The sequence below is a fragment of the Scomber scombrus genome, chromosome 11, assembly GCF_963691925.1.
Source record: "Scomber scombrus chromosome 11, fScoSco1.1, whole genome shotgun sequence".
Lineage (NCBI taxonomy): Eukaryota > Metazoa > Chordata > Actinopteri > Scombriformes > Scombridae > Scomber > Scomber scombrus.
This window is the reverse complement of record NC_084980.1, coordinates 25,535,041-25,550,501: the sequence shown is the minus strand read 5'-3', so window position 1 is coordinate 25,550,501 and position 15,461 is coordinate 25,535,041. Positions and strand designations below refer to the sequence as shown.

At 36.1% G+C, this 15,461-nt stretch overlaps 1 protein-coding gene across 1 annotated transcript; it reads right to left on the bottom strand.

The window, feature by feature from the left end:
- Positions 1–8,354: 8,354 nt before the first annotated feature.
- LOC133990076 (SLAM family member 6-like) lies at positions 8,355–15,048 on the bottom strand. Its single transcript, XM_062428255.1, has 4 exons — positions 14,961–15,048; positions 10,986–11,294; positions 10,620–10,904; positions 8,355–8,596 (listed from the first exon to the last, which is right to left on the bottom strand). Exons 1-4 carry the CDS (start codon positions 15,046–15,048, stop codon positions 8,478–8,480), a joined length of 801 nt encoding a protein of 266 aa, XP_062284239.1. The 3' UTR covers positions 8,355–8,477.
- Positions 15,049–15,461: the final 413 nt, after the last annotated feature.

Below are 15,461 nucleotides of genomic sequence, written 5' to 3'. Positions count from 1 at the left end.
CTTGTATTTAACACTGTCCACTTGTGATTGGATCACCTGAGATGCATGTTAATAGCAGGTGTAAACAGGGTCTAAGACTGGGACTGCTTGTGAAGAAAGGAACAGGAAGTGTTTGTACTATCACATGTTACAAAGTACATTACAATACAAACTTAACTTTCCTCGATCAGACAGTTGAAAGGGCAACATATGTTTAAACAATTACAAATAGTAAGAAAAAGTGACACCTGTCGAATTTTGGAATGGGTCACTTTCAAAATCATACAGTAAACAAAGATGGGGGGAAACAGCACAGTACAGTAAATAAACGATCTGTAGGCTCATGGGTGATTTAGCCTACAGTATGACTCAAAAATTTAAGTCTCAGTTACATATTATTTAAGTGCATGAATTAAAATGGGTTTGGTCATTCAGAAGACATGCGTTAATAACCATGCATGTATTACATTGCATTGCATGCAGTGCATTACAACATCAGTTTTTCTGGTTCTGCATAATTTAGCTTTAATAAGCTTTAATTCTCCAGGTCTGAATCTTTACGTGTGCATCATCTTCATTTCTTACGGAAGCGTATTGCTGCCACGCCAGAAAAAGAAGAAACATCAGTATCACGTTATAACATAAAGTTTCAATATCACGTTATAACGTGATATCCCCTTATTTAAAAGGGGAAACGGTGTTCAGAGAACAGATAGGAATGTGTCTCATTTACATGATTTAAGTGTACTTCGTGTTTGGGTTGAGACATGATGAGATCCTGCTGTTACTGGTCACAATGGATAGTGTGATAAATATGATTACACTGAGAGAGATTTTAAAATGCATGGGGCTGTATACAGATTGTCAGACTCATTCATCCAGCTGTATACAGAAGGATGAATGAGTCCGACCCTCTTAAGGTAGCGTCACATACTGTCTGTTCTCCTTGTTTGTGTAGTTAGTTTTACTTACTGTGTTTTCCCACCTTAATTAATTTTTTTCATGTCTTTCACTTGTGTCTTGTTTCACTCACCTGTGTCCTGTTTGTAATCACCCCTTGTCTATATAGGTTTTGGTTTTCAGTTCAGTCATTGTCCGAGTCTCTGTGTTATTTGCCTGTTGTACTTGCCTGTGTTCATTTGCCCTGTGGTTATTTGTTAAGTTTCTCCTGTGTTGGCAAAATAAAGTGCATTGTCCAGACACTGTCAGCCTGCAGTGTGCATTTGGGTCCACCTGCTCCGCAAGACAGATAGGGTAATTTATTTATTGTTCTGACATAGAAGGAGCCACTACAGTCCACAAGCACTAACACATGTTAAGGAGCGCACAGGTTGTAGTGTGACTCCTTTTAGGGTGTTAAGACTACGCTGTAGCGGAGATCAGAGCAGAGATGAGCTAAACCAAAAACCCTTGCAATTTTCACACTTCTAACAACTGAGTATATACAGGCAGTCCACCTCTGCTTGAGACCAACTATGACTTTCACATTATAATGTCATACTGAAACTGAAGCATTTTTATATTTCTGGCAGTACGTTCCCATAATTTCCTCTTTCCCTTTTAAAAAATGAAACGTGACAGAATTCAGAGTAAAACCATTTCTTAACATGTGAACTAGGTGTTGGCTTCTTATTTTAACTTCATGTTTCAGTGCAAGGACTTCCATTTTGATGTATGCCTTAATGAACCTGCCTCTCCTTAAAATAAATGTGTTTCACATCAGAAATTCTATTTCCATTTGTTTAAAGTAGTTAGAAATGAATTCAACCTCACATATTTGATTGAGAAGTTTGTTTGTGCAGATTGAAACCAATTTGTCTGGAGTGAATGGTCTAAAACTTATTTGATCCTAAAATGACACACCATATTGATATAAGATTTTATATAGAAATGAAACGCCATGTCCCAATGCACAGATACATGTTGCTATTAAAATCACCTATTGATTCCTGTTTTAATAGCATTTAGACAACAGGTTTCAGAAAGCCTAATGTTGCTGTACTGTCAATTAAATAAACCAAAACTACAACAACAGCAACAGCACACATTTTTGTATATCTAAATACTCTTTTTGGTTGAAGCAAAACTGCACATTTCAGAGTTGCCTTTTATTGTGGCCAGCCTAAGGCACACCTGTACAATATTCATGCTGTCTAATCAGCATCTTGATATGCCACACCTGTAAGGGGGGATGGATTATCTCGGCAAAGGAGAAGTGCTCACTAACACAGATTTAGACAGATTTGTGAACAATGTTTGAGAGAAATAGGTCTTTTGTGTATATAGACAATGTTTTAGATCTTTGAGTTCAGCTCATGAAAAATAGGAGCAAAAACAAAAGTGTTGCGTTTATATTTTTGTTCAGTGTATAGTTGAGTACATAGTCAACTTAACGTGTGTATGTATGCAAAAATATTTGGACAAGAGATGTAATATTTAAATCCATATGTCTTTAACTGCTATTTTCCTGGTAGGAAGCGCTGTTTTAAAGGAATTGGTTACATTTAAAATAATGTCTAAAAAGTCAACTAAGATGTGTTTAGTGGATGCATGTCTAGGCGTTTCCCCTTTTCTGTTAATTGATTAAGGTCCAGTCTATATAACGACCTCAACCCATGCACTGTTTCTCTGTTGGTCATGGTGTGTCCCTTGATTGAGGAGCTTGAACATGAATGAGCTGTCATAGTACACAGGGCACTGCAACAAGAGCGCACCTTCAGAGACAGATCAGACCCATTCAATCAATCAGCAGCTTCCTGCCAGCCTTTCTCTTGGATTTTATATGTCTCCAGCAGAAGTGTGTGCTAGAGACTGCTGCTGCTCTGTGGCTCTTTTGTGGTGGATTTTGTCATTGTGAATCCGTTTGATGGCTGCATGTGAATGGCGTGCACACGCAATTAGTCTGAATACTCGAGCCTGTCTTGAATTAGTTTGATTTCGTGAACGTGGATTGGCCTTTATGGAACCGCTTTAGCCTGATCTCATTTGTTAGGCTCATTCAAGTCAGGTGTTCGACATAAGCACCACTTTTCTGAGCTTGCTTTATGAAACGGACCCCGGGTGAAGTTTTCCTATCATCTGACCTGAGTGTTTGGAAACAAATTATACTCTTTTCTCATGTGAACTGAATTAAGACAGATCTTTTTTCACTCATCATTGGTGTAATTCAAAGTGTTTGACATATCAGGTTAAAGGACACATATGATCTGCATAAAGAATAAAAGACCTTGCAGTGATGCATTGTCTTTGCTGCAACACGTTGGTTTTCTGTTTGCACATTAACCAATGTTCACAAGAATTGCAGGCTAAAAAAAAAAAAAAGGTGTTATACTGAGTCATATGAGAAAGGAAGTGGTTAGTGTATGTGCACTGAGCTACCTAAATACGTGTGTTAAATGAAATTAAACTAAACTAATACGACAATTGACCACAGATGAAAATGATCCTTCAGCTAACTCTGGTGCAATATACAAAACCTTTTCTGATATAGTGCTGTTAATATGAACTTTGCAAAGATTGCCTACAGGATCTATTGAAATACATAATGAAATTGTTTAACATTGTTACATACTTCAGCACTGTCCAGTGCTGACTGGAATGACAGGGTTTAGTCTGTGGCTGTGAGTCAGGGGAAACTTTCCAACCTCTGAGGTCTTGAAAGATGTCTATGCTCGTTTGTCTCGTCTCCCTGAGCCTCAGTGTTAAGACTTCGTTGAGCTGATGAAGTGCAACAAAACACTGATTGCTGATGCTCCCTCTCCGACAGAGATTCTGAAGCACAATCTTGATGTGGGGAACTCACAGGCCATTAAGCAGCAACCATATTGAGTGTGTCCAGGCAAACTGCTGTTTTAAGAAGCAGGTGGAGTACATGGTGCAGCATGGTATTGCTGAGCCAACTGCAGTGCATGGAGCTCCCTGTGTTTACCTACAGATAATGCTCATTATGAAAATCACTTCTGTACAGATTCTCAGAAGGTGAATGAAGTAACAAAGACTGACTGTTATCCTCTATCAAAGATGAAGGATTGTGTAGATTGGGTTAACAGGGCCATATTTGCCAGCAGACTAGACCTGCTGAAGGGATATTGGCAAGTCCTGTTGACTGAGCGGGCAAAGAAAATCTTTTTTCAAAATATACTGTCATGGTATTTGGCAACATTCCAGCGTTTGGTGAATGTTTGTATGGTCTGTTGTATATTATGATTAAAATGGAATTGAACATATTTTACTGACATATTACATTTAAAAACAAAACAAAAGGAGCAACCTATGTTTTTTGCATGTTCAGATTTGATCTGTGCTTGATTGCCATCAAGTAAGTGTAATTAAGTTTACGGTCTTGGCGGACCATGAGGAGAAAGTGTTTTACTTCCACCTGGTGTCGCAGGTAATTATGTCCTGACTACACACCTGGCCAGTCAAAATGTCCCACCTGGCCACATAATTATCCAAAAATATTGTACCTTTACTATATACAATTGTTAATATAACTGTAAACAGAACATAATTTACAGATAAAGCCTTTTTGTAGGCTTTAAAGCACAGGATTAAACAGACAGCTGCACTATGCTGCTCACTTTCTGAGTTGGAGGAGAAAAAGACCTTTCTGGTGCTACTTACTTCTGGTGCATACTTTTTTTTTCAAAATGTTATTGAAGTTTGCATGTACAAAAAGATCAGTCATTCCAGTTCAAAGTTTGTGCAATAGCAACAGCATGGTTTACAGTCATGTGAAAGCATAAAAAGGGCCATTAACAGTAATAATAAATGAGAGACAAGGGAAAGAAAAAGAAGAAAAAACAAAACCCTGGTGTGACAGACTTCATAATCTTCCGTATAAATTGAAAAGTGTATTTGTGACAGCTTATTGGTTGAAAACCTCTGTATGGATATCCATCATTGATATACATTTCTTATTTGTAATTATTATTATTATTGTAATTGTAATTTAAGAGACTTAAGATAATAATCAACTTCAATTAAAAATAACTTAAATAATGGAGATGAGTTTTTAAATTTACATTTATGGATATGAAATGTTCCTAATAAAATATAAAGATTGACAATAGTACATACTTTTTCTTTGAATTCGAAATAAGTAATAATGTTCTTCCCTTCAATGGAAGTTCTGGTGCATACTTCCTGTTACCCCAATGTTTACTGTGAGGTCACCTCCTTCTGAATCCTGCTATTCACAGCCACCACCAGATGGAGCCAAATAGGACACAAAACTCATTACAATGATATCAATACAATGGATGTGTGATGAAATGACTGAATGGTGTACATATAATTGTTTATTTTTAATGTACAGTATTTTATGTTAAAATGTTGAATAATTAATTGAGCCTTTTGGGGTGGTTGTGATGCACCTGTGACTTTTAATTAACCTTGCTGGTTGCTGCTCTGCTATGTCTTTTATATTAATGCTTTATTTTGATACCTTTTAGAACTTTAGGATTTGTTACAAAAGTAAAATGTTTAACGAATAAAATCTATTGCTATGTGCAACCTCAGCGCTAGATGTCACTAAAATCCTACAGACTTGTACTTGTATAAAGCAAAGCAAATCATTAGAATAAGACCCTGAAATAAGAGCTTTTTTGCAACATGTAAAATGATTTAAAAGTGATTTTTGTTTTTTCTCCCCCATTTTTAAAAATCTGACCTTTTAGATATTGTTATGTTGTCCTTATGTAAATGTGAATGAACAGTTGTCTGTTTATATACATCAGCTCTTCAACAAACATGTTCAGGATTTCAACCACTGGTATCAATTAACCTCCAGAGTCCCAGTGACCCTTAACATGATCAGTGGTGATGAAGAAAAATGGATCAATGGAAAAAATAATAAACATGGATTTTTATTCAGCTAATGAGATTCAGTGTTTTTATTTCTCCTTCATCTGAGTTTGTTGTGTGTTCAGTGTATCAAATGTGTTTCTTATAACGTGACATTTCAACACTGTATCTTTTTGGAAAGAAATCTGTTCTACAGTATTTGAGGAGGAAACAAAGTCTACTCTATTTAATCACGTACAATACAAAGGCTCTAAGTGATTTATAAAAATAATCCTACACGATATGATATGATTTGTTCCCTGGTTCTTGTAATAAAGATATGTTGCTTTCTTTACCCCAAAGTTAAATCAGCATACATACTTATGTGTTGGTCAGTGTGTATCTCTCATCACATTGTCACTGAGTCAAGTCTGAAACCAGAATTCAGATAATTTGTGCTTCTATGTGACTTTTTTGAGTTTCATTCAGGCTTTAGATATAATAATAATAATAATAATAATAATAATACATTTTATTTGTAACACACTTTACATTTGAAGCATATCTCAAAGTGCTACAAAGGAGAAAACATCAATATTAAAGACAGAAAAAAACATAAATAATTAAAAGACAGCTGTTCTGCTAAAAAAAAATGTTTTGAGTCCTTTTTTTAAACTCTGTAGTGTGTGGCGCCCTCTGCTGGTCAGGAAGGGCATTCCACAGACAAGAGGCAGCAGAACTGAAGGCCTGATCACTCATGGTGCTGAGTTTAGTACTTGGGAGGAGGAGATTAGAGTTTGTAGAGCAGAGGGATCGGGTTGAGGTTAGTGGGGTGAGTAGTTCTTTCAGGTAGAGAGGGGCATTACCATAGATGCACTGGTGAGTCAGGAGGGAGATCTAGTATTCAATCCTGGTGGAGACGGGAGCCAATGAAGTGAATGGAGAATGAGTGTCATATGAAAGACCTCCTGCTGTTACTTTGTGCTGCATCAACATTAATTTAGTTTTGCTTTATTTATTTGACAGAACAAGAATATTAGTCATCATGTAGCTTGTGTGCATTAAGACATGACTTGATTTCAGCTGTTTTAAATAACATTTTATGTTAGTGTGCAGATTTAGGTTTCAAAGAAATTATGGAGCAGACAGACCAGACAAATTGGTTTTAATCAGGCTGCACAAACAAACTTCAGGAACAAATATCTGAGGCTGCATTGATTTGTATTGATAGTGTAAATGTAACTGGGTCGGTCTGCGTTGCGTTCTGTTAAAATGAGTCCAAAAGACAGCAAAAACGTTATTTTTAGGCTCTTTTATCTCTGCAACACACCTCTCTCAGTCATGATAAATGCATACTCAACATGAGAATGACATAAAATACAATAAAATGTGAACAAAGTGCCACAAACTTGTCTCAATTTATGTGACAAAATTACATTGATAACATATTTAGCTTAAATATTAACAGCATGAAATGTGAAATAATATTAATGTGAATGTAAAACAATTGAAACACAAATATATATCATACAATGAAACACTTGAAATCTATCCTCTATCACACTTAACACAGTTAACTTAACACAATAAATTGAAAATGAAAAATACATTTACTGAACTGATAATGGGAGTACATTACAACATACACATAGCCTACCTGTTAAAATGAGTCCAAAAGACAGCAAAAACGTCGTTTCTTAGGCTCTTTTATATCTGCAACACACCTAACATAAAATAAACAAGCTTGTGTTTCAAGCGTGTGTCCCACAAGCCGAAATGATGAAAACACAACGTTACAGGAAAAACGTGTTTAAGCTAGTTTTAAGCCTTAAAAACTCATCTCTACAGGTAAAAAGAACGACAGAGAATTACACAGCTCGTCTACAATAACAATATTAAGCATGAATACACTGCTGTGTGTACTTAAACAACATTAAAACTTAAAATGCACACTTTATGATCACGCTGCCTTGAATACATACCTCTCTCAGTCAGGATAATACAGACTGACCAGAGACGGGAAATGAAGCAGTATGTCTGCTAATGGCCACCAGAGGGCGCTAGAATACAACCTCATACAGTACTCCCCATACCAAGAACAGAAGAATAGGGGATTTTTTGGTGAAATTATTACATATTACAACAAAATACATAACATAAGAAACAAAAATTGCAAAGATGATATTCCATCTGTTGCATAAAACTGATTTATTTTTTAAGGCAAAGCAGGTTTATTAAAGACGGAGACGGGAAATGAAGAAGTATGTCTGCTAATGGCCACCAGAGGGCACTAGAATACAACCCAATACAGTACTCCCAATACCAAGAACAGAAGAATAGGGGATTTTTTGGTGAAATTACTACATATTACAACAAAATACATAACATAAGAAACAAAAATTACTAAGATGATATTCCATCTGTTACATTAAACTGATTTATTTTTAAGGCAAAGCAGGTTTATTAAACAAGTAGGTGAAATAAAGAAGATTCAATCAGCACCTACTACAGTATGTTGATGATGAAGTTGCAAAATCACACTCCTCATTAAGAGAGACCGACTATTTTGATAAAGTGAAGAGGTTGTGATATGTAGCACAACAAGCAAGCAAAGCTCTATAAACTGAACTGCATTCCTACTCATGCACATTGGCGTCTGCTGTTCTACTTGATAAGAAAGTGAATAACAGATTTGTTGGTGTAGAGTTGTCTCTTCATTCTTGCTTCTTGAGCCTCTCCATCAGGTGGACACTGATGACAGCAGACACCATGATGATCAGACCAACAGAGAACACGACTGTCTTCACCAGGCACAGAGAGATACTCTGTGAACCTGCAACACAACAGTTATTTTATTACAGAATTGACAATACAGCACAATATACAACATACTGGATGTAATAAATGACCCCAAATACTATATTTCAAAAACATTTTGTATTTTGTGTTGTTTTTTCTTTATTTTTGCCTTTTCTGTTTAATCACCACATTTTATTCAAACAATCAACGCTGTCATACATGTGTAACCCCAGTTACCAAAACAGTGAAATAAAATAAATTAGAAAATTGATTAGAGAAAGGTGAATGTATGTAGATATCTTTTTATTAATACAATTAATTGAAAAGGAAACAAAGAGAAGAGAAAACATGATAAGATAAGGAAGAATGCAAGCTTTATTTGTTGATTAAAATGTCAATCAAAAGATAATTTGTAAATAAAGAACTGTGGTTTTGAGTGATTTTGAAAAAGGAAAAAGGTATTTGGTCTGTGAAGTGATTATTATTATTATTATTATTATTTGGCTTTGTGGTTACAAGGCCAAGTACCCCCTCCCCCCTTATCTTCCTCTTCTTCGTCTACATGATCCCTGTCCTCTAATTCATCATCTTCATCCCCTCCATCCTCTTCGTCCTCGTCATCCCCTTCATCCTCGTCATCATCTTCATCATCATCTGCATCGTGACCACCAGAGACCTTCATTCTTCAGCTCGACTGGTTCCTGTAGTGAACATCACAGTCGGGATGAAGTGGCGAGCCAACCCCTGAACCTGATAGAACAGTTTAATGTTTTATTTTATTTTTATTGATAATTCGAGATTTTGATATTGTTGTTATTATTATTATTATTATTTTGCAAGCATTTTATTGATTGATTGATTGATTGATTGATTGATTGATAGATAGATAGATAGATAGATAGATAGATAGATAGATAGATAGATAGATAGATAGATAGATAGATAGATAGATAGATAGATAGATAGATAGATAGATAGATAGATTGATTGATTGATTGATTGATTGATTGATTGCTTTTTGTATTGACAAACAGAAGAAATGAATAGGGTTAAACGAACCACCTGTGGGGTAGACACCAAAATAGGATTATCAAACCAAAATAGGAATAAATAGTTAATATAATATAGTTAAACAAACAGAAATAAATGTAGCACTTAATATTAAAAGTAAATGAATACTAAATGAATGATTAACAATAATTAGATGCTTATCTGACAGGTGGATTCCTAATCAGAGGGTAAAGTGTATTTTTGTATTTATATATTTTTAATTTATACATGTGATAGTGATTGTGATTGTTGTATTCAGTAAATGTTGAAGATATAAGAAAGAGATTACTGATTAATGATAGAATACATTTTGTTACTCACCTTTTAAATGAAAAGCGTTAAGTCTTGTGTTTTGTGTCCAGTTTGCTGTTCGACGCCCATTTCTCCTGAGCAAATTTAGTCTTCTGAGACGCTGGCCCAAATTGTATGTTGAGTCTGCTCTTGTGTTATAGAGAGGCTATCTAATTTTAAAGGAAACTACTTCTGGTTACACATGTTCTGTATTTTATTGAAGCAATGACTACAACAACAGTAAACTGTCACTGACACAGACAGAAAAACTCTTAATAGAATATCTAACATTAAAAAAAGACGATTTACTGCCAGGTACCTTTTCTCATTTTATTAAGTATTTTGTTTTATCAAAAATAATCTTACATGACTAACTGACTAAAATATTGCAACTGAATAAGTCATGTCATTAAGACTTTATAATGCGTAAGTTAAATGAACACAACGCAATAATTGAGTATTCAAACCATCAAAAGTGAAATACTGTATGTTTGCAGAGCATTTGTATTGATATGCATTATATTGCTAAACAGTATGTTACTCTATTTTTGTGCAGCTCATGTATGATCCCTCCTGCCCAAAGGTCTATAAAAATGTCACAGGAGTGCACTTTTGTAAAATTTCAGTGTAATAATTATCATCACATTTCGATTTGATTTCATCCATGAGGCCCTACAGTCAGAATGTTTTTATTGCACATTATCTTTAAGTCTCACCTGCAGTTAGAGAGCAGAGAGGCCGAATCTCCTTCATGTCTCTGGTCCAGCTGACCTGGTTGCTATGGTTACAGATGATGAAGTCGTTGAACAGGTAGACACGGAGAGAAGAACCAGAGGTTGTGACCTCTGACTGCTCTCCTCCCTCCTGATTGCAGGTTTGGTTGTCACATCTAAAAGTGCTGCTGATGAGAGAGTCCTCTGTACTGCAGGTCACAGTGAGGTTACAGGACTCTCTGCTGTTTGACACAGAGTTCACTGACAGCTGAACTGGAGCCACTGGATCTAGAGGACAAAAGGTAGGTGTGAAGGGTTATAAAACAGGGTACTATTGTGTATCAATGTTTGAAATCTAAAGAAACTTACCTTGAATTATGACCTTGTATTCAGTTAGAAGTTGGTTTTTGTCCCCAGTTATGAGTGCAGTGTAATCTCCACTGTCACTGTGTTGCACATTCTTCAAAAGCAAAGAGTGATTTTGTACAGAAAACTCAACCCTTCCTTCATAAGGGTCAACTATTTTTGTTGTATTATCAGGAAATAATCTCACTACATTGCAAGTGTTATTGATTGTCCATTTAAATTCATCATCTTTTCCTAGAACAACAGGTTTGTTAACATCCAGATGTAAATTCTTCCCTTTCTGCAGAAACACAGTTGTCACAGCACTGGACCCTGTAAAAAGAACACACATTAAAATCACTTGTATGCTTTTTCAGTCACCACTGTTTTTACAAGAGATCATTAAAAAGTGAGAGTATTGCTGTCACTGCCTTTACTCCCCAAATACTGAGTAATGTGTATAGATTTATGCAGCATTATGCTTCCAAAGTAAATGAAGATAAGTGAAAAAACTGCCAAATTGACTCATCTGTTACTATTGACATTGTGAATATAGTAAAGTTTTGGACAAGCTGAATGTCCGACCATGATGTGGAGCTATAGCCTACCTGAGCCAATTTATAAGCCAGAGGACCAGTTTGGGATTTGGATTTTGGGTTTTTACAAGTGGTCATTAAAAAGTAAGAGTTGCTGTCAATGCCTTTTCTCACCAAACACTGAACAATGTTTATAAATTAATTTGTATGATTTAAGATAAACAAGCAGACATTCTCATTCTCAGATTAATGGATAATAAATATAATGACAAATATTGGTGACTTCATAGCAGTTTTATCCATGCTATAACGTTTCGCATTTGAAATGAACTTTTCATTACTAATTTCACATATTTGAATTTGAGAAGACAAGGCAAAGTGTTGTTTAAAGTAAATTTAAACAACACATATTCCCCCCCCCCCCCATTACAAAATACAGACGGTTCCTCTTCCATGCTCTGCTACATTGTGACCATTATCATAATGCAGCCACCTGCTGTATGAAAAGAGAAATGTCTGGCTACAGTTTCACAGGCCAAAATCATAATAAGAAATAATTTAGCATATTTCTTGTACTTTGTAGACTGAATGTTTAACATATTTTCTTGTAGTTTTTACACTGAATGTTTATCAGTAAAAAATAGTTTTAGAGGTTCAACAAAGAGTGAGAAGACAGAAGCTGCAGTTCTTCCAACAGTGAAGTAGTTTAATGACAAGCTCCTCACTGTAGATTTAGATGTATAAAAGTAGAGATATAGATGTATAGATTGTCTGTGGCTGCTCGTCTTCCATAAAAACTGTCAAACTGATGAAGTGTAGGTATTGATGTGGACACTATGGTTAGTTATATATTCAATTATAACCCGATCTTCCTCTGCACTTTAAAGTTGTGTCTCTATATCTTGCTGCATTGATATCCTTTTTGTACTTTTGTACTTTTTGAAAAAATGATAAAAGTTAGAGAGTTACAAAAAAAAAATCATGTTATAAATTACAGAGAGTTACAAACAAATATCTAGGCATCTGTTTGGATCGAAAACTTGCATTTACATTTCACAATGACACTTACAGGTAAATTAAAACAAAAAATAGGATACTTGTACAATTTCCCTTTGCCCTGCAGGAAACAGCTCATCCAAGCAGTCTTTCTATCTGTTCTAGATTATGGTGACATTATCTATAGACATGCTTCTGTCTCTGGACTCAGATTCATTACTGGGGACATTACTCCACCCACCATTGCACTAAATATTAAAAAGTGGGATGGGCACCTTTATCTGTGAGAAGAGACATGCACTGGTTCATTTTCATTTACAAAGTCTTTAAAGGCAACATGCCATTATACGTCATCACTTTATTTAATTGGTCTCATGGTAACTATTCTACACGTTCAAGTGATTATTTAATGCTCAAAGTTTCCCGGACTAACACTGAATTTGGTAAAAAAACTGCTTTCAGTTTCTCTTCTGCATCTTTCTAGGATACTTTTCAACAGACAATCAAACTCAACACAATCGTTACCATATAGACCAATTTATAAATATGATCTCCAGCTACTCTGCTTATGAAGGTTTACAACTGTTTTTAACAATGTTTGTTTTTGTTGTCTGTTACTTTGTCCTTTTGTGCTCTCGACATCATTGAAAATGAGGGTTTGCCCTCAGTGATCTCCTGTGAAACTTAAAACGAAGTTTCAGTGACAGCGTGAAACCTATTTCAAGATTCCTTTTATTGTCATTGTAAAAAAATACAACTACATTTATTGTCACGTTATGAAACTCATATTTGAGTGATTTAGAGATTTTAAATTGCACGTGGCTGTATGCTGAGGGTCGGACTCATTCATCCAGCTGTGTAGAAGGATGAATGAGTCCAACCCTCTTATGGTAGAGTCATTTCATTCATGATCTGATGTAGGAGGGGCCACCTCAGTCCACAAGCACCAATACACATGTTAAGGAGCGCACAGGTTGTGGTGTGACTCCTTTAAGGTGCTCTAAGACAGATCTATCTCTGAGCCTTCGTGGTTGGATGAAATGACCGAAGCATGTTTTAACCATAGATAGAGCCTCACTTGTAACAGCTGAAGGACAATAATCACAGATAGAGGACATGGTGTTTGCCCCTCTAAACACACCAACAGCGGACCTGTGAGTATATCACAGTCCACCTCTGTTTGAGACCAACTATGACTTCCACATAGCCTAACGTGATACTGAACTTTTTCCGACGGGGCAGCAGTAGCCTATGTTTCCGTAATTGTGTGTCACAAGAAAACACATTTGAGTTTTCTGTATGAGGAAGAAAGTCTCAGCTTTATAGCGATACCAATATCATCTTTCTACGCCAAATATTCCGTGAGATGATCTTCCAAAGTTTGGCTGTCATCAAACGTTGTTTTTGAGAAAACAAATTATTCACATTCAGCCATTTTTCACTTGGATTGAAACAAATGTATTGAGACTCAAATGAAGCCAATATTGTTGTAGACATAAGTAGTCTAGACATACATTCACACATGCATGTGCACGTGACCTTGTGGTTAACGATAATCAGAAGTTGTATGTCGTCATCAACCATGAGTGGAATCTTCCTCTGTCTCACACCTGGGTGACACTCATGATCGGAGCTGATGTTATAGTCTGTTGGCTGCAAGTCAGACTCAGAGGTTGAGCTGCTGTCAGACTCTGCTCCACTAGACTATCATCCTTTCGTGCAGTGAAATAATCCTGTGATAATCCTGTTTTTTTACTTTACTTTGAATTCCTCATTAACTGTACTGAATAGATTCCATTTTTAATTTGTAATGTAAACCAAAGTGTCAGGTACAGACTGATGAAGAAGAGTAAGACTTCTTTATTCCTACTGTACCGTAGAGTAGGAATAGAGAAGTCTTACTCTTATTCAGCTGATTTTGTTCAAAAGATATGGGCCGTCAAATATGTCTTGTGCACAACCAACCCCAAGATGGGGATGGTAGTCACACACTATGGGGTTGGTTGTCCCTGTGTTATTTTAATGGAGAAAAATTAAAAATGTAGAGAGTCTCACAAAAATATTTAAAATGTTGCACATTCCCTGCACCAAGAGAACATAAACAGGAACATTCATTCCTTTAAGTGCATTTTTTGTCCTTATATGACAGTATTGTTCATTTTCATTTCTCTGACTGTTCTAAGCTTTACGTCTGGAGGACTCTGGCCCTTGTTTGTCTTCCTGACAAGGTTCCTGGTCATTTTGCTAGCAGAGAGGAAGAAAGAGGGACCTGAAGACTGTACTCGTTCAAATTTTCTGGCTAAATCCACTTTTTTCCCAAAACTACAGACTGCAGCTTTAATGTCAAGCAGTTTACTCCAGAAATGACCTCTGAAGTAACATCTCACCTAAATTCTGAAACTTTCAGTGCCAAAACCTTTTAACAGCACCCTCTACGTCCCAAGATCTGATGAATGTGACAACCAACCTGGGTGACAACCAACCCCGTTTTCCCCTACCTCTAATGCAGGGGTCTCAAACCTGCGGCCCGTGGGCCAGAACGTATTATTTATCATTTTTAGGTTATTAGGCAATGGTTTCACTGGTCTGGCCCACTTGAGATCAAGGCTGTATGTGGCCCCTGAACAAAAATGAGTTTGACACCCCTGCTCTTATGGGAACTGAATATAAAAAGTTGAGCGACGTCTTCCTCAAGTATTTAGCTTGGCATCTTCTTCTGCTGTCAACCCCAATCTGTCTCTTCTATCAATTATTCAGCATTGGCAATAAACAGGGAAAACTTTATGACATCACGTCATGTTCAAGAGCTTCAAAACTATGTATTATTTGAATTTTGCACTAATATTGAAGCTGAGACTTTGTTTATTCAGAAACACACAAAACCCCCAAACAGGCAAAAATCTTTTTCATGAAAAAACGTGTTTTTACAAGAATGGACCGCTGCTACATCCGACTCATTTTGATGGAG

Coding starts and splice junctions, on each gene's coding strand:
- LOC133990076 (XM_062428255.1), bottom strand. CDS start 15,048: ATGATAAATAATACGTTCTGGCCCACGGGCCGCAGGTTTGAGACCCCT. Junction 11,295..14,960: donor CGGGGTTGGTTGTCACCCAG/GTTGGTTGTCAC, acceptor TTCTTTTTACAG/GGTCCAGTGCTGTGACAACT. Junction 8,597..10,619: donor TCTCTGCTCTCTAACTGCAG/GTGAGACTTAAA, acceptor GTTGTGTTGCAG/GTTCACAGAGTATCTCTCTG.